This window comes from Vicia villosa, linkage group LG5 (assembly GCF_029867415.1).
Source record: "Vicia villosa cultivar HV-30 ecotype Madison, WI linkage group LG5, Vvil1.0, whole genome shotgun sequence".
NCBI classification, from domain to species: domain Eukaryota; kingdom Viridiplantae; phylum Streptophyta; class Magnoliopsida; order Fabales; family Fabaceae; genus Vicia; species Vicia villosa.
The window spans coordinates 130,420,688-130,431,995 of NC_081184.1; the positions used below are offsets into that span (position 1 = coordinate 130,420,688).

Below are 11,308 nucleotides of genomic sequence, written 5' to 3' on the forward strand. Positions count from 1 at the left end.
CTGCAGCTTTGCTTCTTGGTTCTTCAACTTCTGAGATATCAATATCAAAATCTGCAAAATTCTCAAACTGCTTTGGTTTTTCAAGACCAAGCTTATCATCAAACCTGATATTGATTGATTCTTCTACAATCAATGTTTCAGTATTGTATACTCTGTAGCCTTTAGAGCGTTCAGAATATCCAAGAAGGAAACACTTTTGTGCTTTAGAATCAAACTTACCAAGATGATCTTTAGTATTCAGAATAAAACATACACATCCAAAAGGATGGAAATATGAAATGTTGGGCTTTCTGTTCTTCCACAATTCATAAGAAGTCTTATTTAGAATAGGTCTGATAGAGATTCTATTCTGAATATAACACGCAGTGTTTATTGCTTCTGCCCAGAAATGCTTAGCCATATTGGTTTCATTGATCATGGTTCTGGCCATTTCTTGTAGAGTCCTATTCTTTCGCTCTACAACTCCATTTTGTTGTGGAGTTCTAGGGCAAGAGAAATCATGGGCAATACCATTTTCTTTGAAGAACTCCTCAAAGAATTTGTTCTCAAATTCACCACCATGATCACTTCTAACCTTTAGGATTTTACACTCTTTCTCAGATTGGATCTGAGTGCAGAATTCAAAGAACACTGAATGAGACTCATCCTTGTGTTTCAAGAACTTTACCCATGTCCAGCGGCTATAATCATCAACGATGACTAATCCATATTTCTTCCCTCTGATAGATGCTGTTTTGACTGGGCCAAACAGATCAATGTGCAAGAGTTCTAATGGCCTTGAGGTAGAAACAACATTCTTGGACTTGAATGCAGGTCTGGAGAACTTGCCCTTCTGACATGCTTCACAAAGAGCATCTGATTTGAATTTCAGATTTGGGAGTCCTCTGACCAGATTTAGTTTACTAATCTGAGAAATCTTTCTCAAACTAGCATGTCCTAACCTTCTGTGCCAGACCCATTGTTCCTCAGAAACAGACATAATACAAGTCACCTTCTGCTTCTCAAGATCAGAAAGATCAATCTTATAAATGTTGTTCTTCCTCTTGCCTGTAAATAGGATTGAGCCATCCTTCTGACTTACCGCCTTGCAAGATTCTTGATTAAAGATTATATCATAACCATTGTCACTTAATTGACTTATGGACAATAAGTTATGCGTTAATCCTTCTACAAGAAGTACATTAGTTATGGAAGGAGAGTTACCAAAACTTATGGTTCCAGAGCCAATGATTTTGCCCTTTTGATCTCCTCCAAACTTGACTTCTCCACCTTGTTTAAGCACCAGATCTTGGAATGTAGACCTTCTTCCCGTCATGTGTCGCGAGCACCCAGAGTCCAGGTACCATGACATTTTGCTTTTTGTCCTCTTTGCCGCCAAGGATATCTGCAACAGAAATTATCTTCTGCTTAGGTACCCACAATTTCTTGGGTCCTTTCTTGTTAGTTCTCCTCAAGTTCTGATTGAACTTGGGTTTAGCAAAATATTTAACAGGAGGAACAACATGATATTCTTTAGGTTTGTCAGCATGGTATTTCTTAGGATGTGTCACAAGCTTCTTGGTGTGAGCAGTGTTAAACTTCTGTGCATGTGAAGTGAGCCTAATATCATGTGCATGGCCATATTTGAACTGATCATACAATGGCTTGTATGTGATCTTCAGATCATCAATAGGTTCAAATTTATGTGAGGTATCACCCTCATAGCCAAAACCAAACCTTCTGTTTCCAGAAACACCATATATCATAGAAGCAAGATGACTTCTGCCAATACTTCTAGATAAGAACTTTCTGAAGCTCGAGTCATATTCTTTCAGAATATGATTAATGCTAGGAATGGATTTTTCTGTTTCAGAAGGAGACCCACTATCTTTGGATAGATTTAAAACTTTTTCCTTCAGTTCAGAGTTTTCCACTTCCAGCTTCTTAGTTTCAAATTCAAACTGCTTCTTCAGCTTTTTGTATTTGATACTAAGATGAGCCTTGAGTTCCAGAAGTTCTGTTAAACTGGAAACTAACTCTTCTCTAGATAGTTCAGAAAATACCTCTTCAGAATCTGATTCTGATGTAGATTCTGATCCATCATCTTCTGTAGCCATCAGCGCGAAGTTGGCCTGCTCTCCTTCAGAGTCTGATTCTGATTCTGATTCAGAATCATCCCATGTTGCCATAAGACCTTTCTTCTTATGAAACTTCTTCTTGGAATTCTCCTTCTGAAGTTTTGGACACTCGTTCTTGTAATGTCCAGGCTCATTGCACTCATAGCAGACATCCTTCTTCTTGTCAGATCTTCTGTCACCAGAAGATTCTCCACGTTCAAATCTCTTTGAACTTCTGAAGCCTCTGAACTTCCTTTGCTTGCTCTTCCAGAGTTGGTTTACCCTTCTGGAGATCATGGACAGTTCATCTTCTTCTTCAGATTCTGATTCTTCAGGATCTTCTTCTCTAGCCTGAAAAGCGTTAGTGCATTTTTTAACATTAGATTTTAATGCAATAGACTTACCTTTCTTCTGAGGCTCGTTTGCGTCCAGCTCTATTTCATGGCTTCTCAAGGCACTGATAAGCTCTTCCAAAGAAACTTCATTCATATTCTTGGCAATCTTGAATGCAGTCACCATTGGACCCTATCTTCTAGGTAAGCTTCTGATAATCTTCTTTACATGATCAACCTTGGTGTAGCCTTTATCCATAACTCTCAATCCAGCAGTCAGAGTTTGAAATCTTGAAAACATCTTCTCAATGTCTTCATCATCCTCCATCTTGAAGGCTTCATATTTCTGGATTAGAGCAAGAGCTTTAGTCTCCTTGACTTGAGCATTTCCCTCATGGGTCATTTTCAATGACTCATATATATCATGGGCAGTTTCCCTGTTAGATATCTTCTCATACTCATCATGAGAGATAGCATTCAGCAAAACAGTCCTACATTTATGATGATTCTTGAATTCTTTCTTTTGATCATCAGTCATTACGCTTCTTGTGAGCCTTACACCAGTAGCTTTAATAGGATGTTTGTAACCATCCAACAGAAGATCCCATAGATCAGCATCCAGACCAAGAAAGTAACTTTCCAGTTTATCTTTCCAATATTCAAAGTTTTCACCATCGAATACTGGTGGTCTAGTGTAACCATTGTAACCATTGTTACCATTGTTACCAGTGTAACCAAAGTTTTCTCTTCCTGAATCTTTTCTAAACACGGTTAAGTGCTTGCACCTTAGAACCGGCGCTCTGATACCAATTGAAGGATAGAAAAACACTTAGAAAGGGGGGGGGTTTGAATAAGTGTAGTCTTAAAAACTTGAACGATAAAAACAAATTGCACAGTTATTTTTATCCTGGTTCGTTGTTAACTAAACTACTCCAGTCCACCCCCACGGAGTGATTTACCTCACCTGAGGATTTAATCCACTAATCGCAACAGATTACAATGGTTTTCCACTTAGTCCGCGACTAAGTCTTCTAGAGTATCCTGATCACAACCTGATCACTCTAGGAACAAATGCTTAGACACAAGCTAAGACTTTCTTAGAGTATCCTGACCACCACGTGATCACTCTAAATTACAACTGCTTAGACACAAGCTAAGACTTCCTAGAGTATCCTGATCAACACTTGATCACTCTAGTTACTTACAAATTAATGTAATCAGTTCTAAGAGTATTACAAATGCTTCTGAAAAGCTATAATCACAACAATGATATTTCTCTTAACGTTTAAGCTTAATCTCACTAATATATTACAACAGCAATGTAGTGAGCTTTGATGAAGATGAAGTTTATGAGCTTTGATTTGAACAGCGTTTCAGCAAGTTTTTCAGAATAAGTTTATTCAAGATTGGTAACCTTGCTTCTCATCAGAACTTCATATTTATAGGCACTTTGAGAAGATGACCGTTGGGCGCATTTAATGCTTTGCGTATTCCGTACAGCATTGCATTTAATGTTTCACGCTTTTGTCAACTACCTCGAGCCTTGTTCACGCTGTGTCTACTGACGTTGCCTTTAATAGCTTTCAACGTTCCTTTTGTCAGTCAGCGTAGCTTGCCACCTGTACTTTCTTCTGATCTGATGTTTGTGTATATAATATTTGAATATCATCAGAGTCAAACAGCTTGGTGCATAGCATCTTCTTGTCTTCTGACCTTGAAGTGCTTCTGAGCGTGATACCATGAGAACTTCAGTGCTTCTGCTTCTGATCTCAAGTTCTTCTGATGCTTCCATAGACCCATGTTCTGATTCTGCCTTGACCATCTTCTGATGTCTTGCCAGACCATGTTCTGATGTTGCATGTTGAACCTTCTGAGACAAAGCTTCTGAGCGCTGATTTGTGCATACTCTTTATATATTTCCTGAAAGGGAAATTGCAATGTATTAGAGTACCACATTATTTCACACAAAATTCATATCCTTGTTATCATCAAAACTAGGAATATTGATCAGAACAAATCTTGTTCTAACAATAATGTTGGGGTTGTTTATGCTCAGGAGCCAAGAGATGATGCTGGGGATGTTCATGCTCAGCAGGGTCATACTATTATTGACCCAGCTGAGGTGGTAGTGACATATGTGGTATCTCTTATTGATGAGGTGGCTGAGACAGATGCGACCCTTATTGGTGATGAGGTGGATGAGACACACCCCCTATTGCTTATGAGGTGGCTGCCACAATCCAGTCCATATTGCTGATGAGGATACTGCTACTGGTGATGATACATAGGTTACAACTCATGCTTCGACAAATCCATTTGTGCACACTGATGAAAAGTTTCTGGGAGGACTCAATGACAGGTCAATGCTTACCGAGTATGCTGACCATGTGACATATCAATTATGACAGGGAGAGGTATACGTATTTTATGGTTAACTTTAATTTAATTATTATTTTCCATGATGTGTTGAAAGCTAACTAATGATTTTTTAAAATTTATTTGCTACAGGACAGTTCTACACTGAAGGTGTCATCCCACAGGTCTAAGATGAAGAACTTTCTTAGGAGTCCGATGCTCGAGCAGGTTAGGAAAATATCTCATCGTGCCATAGCTCAACAAAGGCAGTCAGAAGTGAAGTGTCAAGTATGGTGAATGACATCTTCCATTTGGAGAGATGACTATCACTTTGGATGATGTCTCCACACAGTTCCATCTCCCCATTGTCGATAGATTTTTCACCGCTCTTGTTATTAACTAGAAGCTTGAATGTATGACGGATGTACATGATTTGGGAATCACCGAGGAGGCTGTGCTAGAAGAGTTTGAGTTTAACAGGAGAGCTCACCTACAGATGTCTTGGCTTCAGGATATGTACTATTAGATTGGAAACTTCACACACAAGAGGGGATGGGTGAATTGTGCTGTTTGGAAAAACATTGTTTTGAAAACTTTTCGAGATTAAAATCAAAGCTTGAAAATATTTTTCTATTTCTAAGCAGTGGAATATAAAAATAAAATGCGGAAAGTAAAAGAGTTAAGGGAAGAAGAAAAACACAAAGAGTTATAGAGGTTCAGTAAAAAATAAAAGACCTATTTCTCTCTCCAAGAACTGATCTTGAGAGTTTTCATTATATACTTGAGAGTTATTAGTAGGTGAAGCTCACGAACCCTCTTATACAAGGAAATGGTGGTTGTCCTACAACCAAGATATTACAAGACAAAAGATATGATCATATGTGTCTTCTCCATTGAAATCCTGAGACTAAAGTAGTCAAGATTTCTTCCCAACTGTAGATTGAAGTGATTAATCCCCTCTCTACAAAATAACTTAGCTCTATTTGGCTTAACAGGATAACTAATAATCCCTTGAGATTTTTACATGCTGATCTTCTAACCTATGGTTTTAAACGGGGGCTAACCATGAACCTAATGGTCAATACATCAATATTGATAATCTTCAACCTTTAAATAAACAAGACTTACTAAGAGCCTTAAGGGAAGTTCATCAATATTAACGATCTTTAACCTAAATAAACATAGGAATTGATCATACAATCCCTAACCAAAACCTTTAACAGATTTAACTTCTAACCACATATTTTTATTCCTAAATGGAATGTGTTCATCCAAGATGCTTAAATAACATTTTTGGAGAACTTATATAGTGCTACTCATCGAGAATTATAAGGATACCTCACTTACAGAAGATCTTTTCTCACAAATACATTAGACCACAAGAACTAGTGAGAGAAAGTGTAAATAAAAACTTAGAGGAAGAGAAAAAGTTCAATACACAATTAGTTTTATGGATGCAATTTTAGTGTCGATGTTATTAACATTTTGATACTGATATTTTGATGTTTTTAATATTTTAGTTTTCTAGTTAAAACTCAATTTTTCTCTATTTTATAATTCTTTTTTTTTTCTTTCATTTTTGCAACTGTGATATTGATAGGATATTGACACTAAATATAAAAAAAATAAAATAGTAGTATTGTTCGCGCATGAATTAAGAATAAACTAGAATTGATAGATGACCGAAGGATATATATAAGAGAAAATGAGTGATGTACAGTATAAAAAAGTTTTACACTGTTAACCAATCACGACCTTGTTAAGGGCCAAATCATATTATAAATTTTAAATTACTGAATAAAATGTTTCTATTGGATGATAGTGTAAATTTTTTTTACAGCAACGGTGCACTACCTTTTAACTCTATATATAATTTTATTTATTATTATTATTATTATTATTATTATTATTATTATTATTATTATTATTATTATTATTATTATTATTATTATTATTATTATTTATTTATTTATTATTTATTTTTTATCTTTTTTTAAATTTTTTTTTAACATAGTCTCCGACATAACTCTTCAATTTCATCCTAGACTTGTTTCAAGCCATTGTCTGAAGCCATTTTCTCAAGCCGTTCTCTAAGTCTTCGTTCGATTTGGTTCTTCAAGCACTTCTCTCTCTTCCTTCTCAAACCATTTTCGATTCTTCAAGGTAGCGTACTATCTTTCTCTTTCTCTTTCTCTCTCATACCTGTTTCTTCCCTTTCATTTATGCGAGTTTTACTTATTTTCTAGGGTTTATGGTTTCACCTTTGATTTCAGCGATGCTTGTTCTTACTTTCTGTACGTTCTTTATGCTATCAGTGAAAACATCAGTGGTATATAGTTGTATTAGATCCTAATTGTGTAAAAAAATGTTATAGTGCCTTGAAATTTTTGAACAGTTTTTTATGAATTTTTATTTGGCTTGAGTTTTCGACTTTTCAGGCCTAATGCATTTGTTTTTGAAATTTCACTGCCTTTCATTTTGTTTCAGGAATGCCGGAGAAAAAGCCAGTGATTGGCCTCTCGTGGCAACCACAGTTGCCTTTTCCATCTCTGTCAAAGGCTACAAGTGATCCATCTCATGCCCAACTTCAAGCCAAGGCACCAAGTAGCACTATCTGGAAGCCGAATTCAGAATTGGTTAATGGGCTATTGGTTCCTCCCAATGATCCCAGAAAATTAAATAAGTTATTGAGACAGCAAGTTAAGGATACTGCTGGAAAACAATGGTATGATCTAAAGCAAGTTTTACCTTTTCTTGATGCAACCAAGGTTGAAATCTTTTGTTTAATCGTCTATGTCATTTTTTACACTACTTAACTGGACATTTAGTGATGGGGGTTGTTTTTTTTTATCAATTTTAAATTTATTTATTTGAATTATATTGCATAACTTGACATGATAATATTAGAAATGACAACATTAGAGAAAGAATTACAGTTAGAAAACAGAAAGGAATCAGTTAGAAAGCTTAAGAAGGTTGTTACAACAATGCAACTGAGTGTAACTAACTCACTTCAGATTCGGCCTATTATAAATAGCAGTTGGCTATTTCATTGTAAAACTAACATACATTTTCTGTTAAATTCATAGCAAAATTATAAATACAATTCTCTCTTCTCTCAACTCTTACAAAATCAATATGAACAATTCTTCATCCCCATAATAGAAAAGTGGAAGGGATGAAGAATTGTTCATATTGATTTTGTAAGAGTTGAGAGAAGAGAGAATCATGTTTATAATTCTGTTATGAATTTAACAGAATATGAATGTTAGTTTTACAACGACATAGCTAACACTTTTCTATTAAATGATAGAACATTATGGCGTCCGGCATATGATTTATGTAGCCGACCACACTTAGTGGGATGAGATTTGGTTTTTTTGTTTGATTGTTTGTTTTGAAAGGATAAGACTTGACTGATGTTGAATATTTATTTATACATTTCCTTTGATTTCTATGTGTGTTTTTAGGTTAGAAATCATAATGGGAGTTATCTAATCATATTTAAATCTTTAACAGGTTTGACATGCCTGCTCAAACCATGACCCCTGAGCTGCAGAGAGATCTGAAGTTACTAAAGGTGATTGAATTTTGGACACTATGTTCTATCTCCCCTGCCCTCCAAAGAGGATCTGGAATATATTCATTTTTCAATATGATGACATGATATTTGCTTAGATTAAGTTGATAGGCATGACATATAAATGCTCTAGTATCCTAGATGAAAAGAAAGAATGAAAAGCAAGTATAGGATACTGTTTTTCTGCCAAGATTTGGTATTTGCAAACTAAAAATTCAGTAAGATTTAAGAGAGTAGTTTTTTTCGAAGGTAGGTTTTCTAATTACTCCCTCCCATCAATTATAGTCCACCTTCACATGTTATATATGTTTGTATTGCCTTTCAGTTATCCTTTTCATAGTATTGGTTTCATACTTCTTGCTGGTGATCTAAAGTACTTAAGATTGGCGGAGCTAACTCTTTCTCTTGTGTTTTGTCGTAACAAATTATGATTAGCATTGACGTATGAACCAAATTTATATGCTTGTTAGAGTATTGATGGCAACCATCAAATTGAAGCCTTATGGAAACTTTCCTAACATGGGGAAATAAACTACAATGCTCATGGATGTATACGCCGAGAGTTTAGGGAGAAATGTTAAGACCATAGTTCATCAGTTCACTTCAATAACATTTTAAAATGCTCATGGAGCCTTATGTTTGTCTTGAGCTATCTATTTTTATTGTGCATAATATACCACAACATTTTAATGTCTTTATTTGTGGAAATATGATACTTACACTTTAATATGTATATATTGGTTGATGGTCACAGATGAGGGATGCCATTGATCCAAAACGACACTACAAGAAGGGTGGTTCAAAATCAAAGACTCTTCCAAAGTACTTTCAGGCAAGTTTAGTGTTGTTGAGAGTCCCATAAAAAATTTGATTTCTGGGTGATTCATCTTTAACTTTTTATCACCATTTGTATATGATCAGGTCGGAACAATTGTAGGTTCCCCGCTGGACTACTTCTCAGGCAGATTAACAAAGAAAGAGAGGAAAGAAACGCTTGCAGATGAGTTTCTTGCTGATCAAAACCTTTCAGCTTTCAGGTAAGATATGCATTGGAAAACATTTTACCAGTTAAGTTTGAAAAAGCATGCAATGCAGTCGTTTTATATGTTGCAAGGGAATCAATATCAGAAATTTCCATTAGACAGGATAGTGTTATTATTGTAGTTTTATTTTTGCTGTAATCCTGCTGCTAAATAAGTATGTATAATTTTAATGCAATGTGGATGTTAAAATTACTTGCATGAATTTAAAAAGCATCTCTCTATTGAGCTTAACTTTACTTTATATCAACATTTTTTATAGGAAGCGTAAGGTTCGAGAAATCGAAGAGCAGAGGCAGCCAGCTGGGAAAGAAATGTGGAAGATCAGGGGCCAAAGTTCTCGGAAACGTGCAAAAGAAAGGAGGAAATTCTGAGTTTTATGGACTTGTTGGAGTTATGGACGACAGTTGGAGTTTATTGCATTCAGTTTTGTTCGCATGTCAGGAAATTAATGCAATGGAACAGTTTATAATTATTGAGTTTATGTAAAATTACTAAACCTAAGAAGTTATATTTTGTCGATTTCTAGCATGTTTGGAATAGCTTCTGCAATGAGCCATCACATGTTTACCGCCACTTTACGGTGAAAACAAGCTTCTTGTCCAAAATGCAAGTCTATCATTTTTCGATCCAAACAGGCTATTAGTCTAGTCAATGTTTTAAGTCTCATTTTTGTATTAAGGAAATTCATGTTCGTAATTTCTTTCAACTTTAGCATTTATATTATATAAGAACTAGTTATTATTGTTGTTGAAGTGCTTTTTTAAATGAAGTAAATGCTTAAGTTTCAGAATTAAATTCCCATATTTTATTAAGAGGTTGAAGAAAACTTATTCTTCTGTATAAATGTTCTAAGAAATAAAATAACTTTTATAATTTCAATGATTTTATTTCTATATAAGGTGGAAATATTCATTTCCAGGAAATTTCACATGATTTTTTAATTAAAAAAATATAACTATTAAATTTTTTTAAATATTAAATAATATATTTTTTAAAACATATTTGGGAATTAAACTTTCTTATTTTTCTTTTTGAATAATTTATTTCTGGAATTGTTTCTAAATCTTTGAACCAAATTCCTCCTAAAAAATTAAATCTGAGTATGCCTGTTTTCATAATCATCATACTACCAACAATACTTATTAGTTTCTGTAATTACTTTCTTTTTTTAATCCATTTAATTAATTTTTTTAACTGTTGATTATCTCTCATAAGACGACTACTTGGACATAACTGAAGTCTTGGCTAAAATAAATGTAAGTGAATGTATTGTGTCAAGTGTATGTTTGGTTCATCTAGACTAAAATAAATGTAAGCAAATGTAGATTGGTAAGTTTATGTTTGATTCATAAAAATAATAATTTAATTCCGATTTTTAGAATTGATTTTATTTAAAGTTATGATTTTTTAAATTTAAATGTGATTTTTATTCTAAATTTAGGGTTCAATTATTTTTACATAATGTTCGAGTGAAACAAAATATGTTAGAGTGACACCTAAAATTAAAAATAAAAGGAGATGCGGGAAAGTAAAACTTGATTTACTCATCTAGAACAAATTGTACACACCATTAATCAATGTCCAAATCTAGAACATTTTCTTTCTAAGTCATGATGTACACATCATTAACTATTTTTATGCTGCTTCTAGAATTATAACAAAAACCTTGTTGTGAAACCTTATCTCAATCCAAGCAAAGACTCTTTCAACATCCAAGCACTAATGACCTGTCTCTAATTTCAACCAATGACTCTCATCTCTCCCTCAATACTTATAAATACATGGTTCATTTCCTATTCCTCTACACCATTTCCATCTTTTCTCTAAGCCAATCTCAACCTTTTATTTTATCATCTTTCTTTGATTAAAACAAGGTCAAGGAAAGAAAAGGGTGTTGGTTAA

The 11,308-nt window shown here is 34.4% G+C and overlaps 1 protein-coding gene across 1 annotated transcript; it reads left to right on the forward strand.

The window, feature by feature from the left end:
- The first annotated feature begins 6,806 nt into the window (after window positions 1–6,806).
- Window positions 6,807–10,102, forward strand: LOC131607345 (rRNA-processing protein fcf2-like). Its single transcript, XM_058879360.1, has 6 exons — window positions 6,807–6,946; window positions 7,271–7,508; window positions 8,303–8,363; window positions 9,118–9,195; window positions 9,285–9,400; window positions 9,666–10,102. Exons 2-6 carry the CDS (start codon window positions 7,273–7,275, stop codon window positions 9,775–9,777), a joined length of 603 nt encoding a protein of 200 aa, XP_058735343.1. The 5' UTR covers window positions 6,807–6,946; window positions 7,271–7,272; the 3' UTR covers window positions 9,778–10,102.
- Window positions 10,103–11,308: the final 1,206 nt, after the last annotated feature.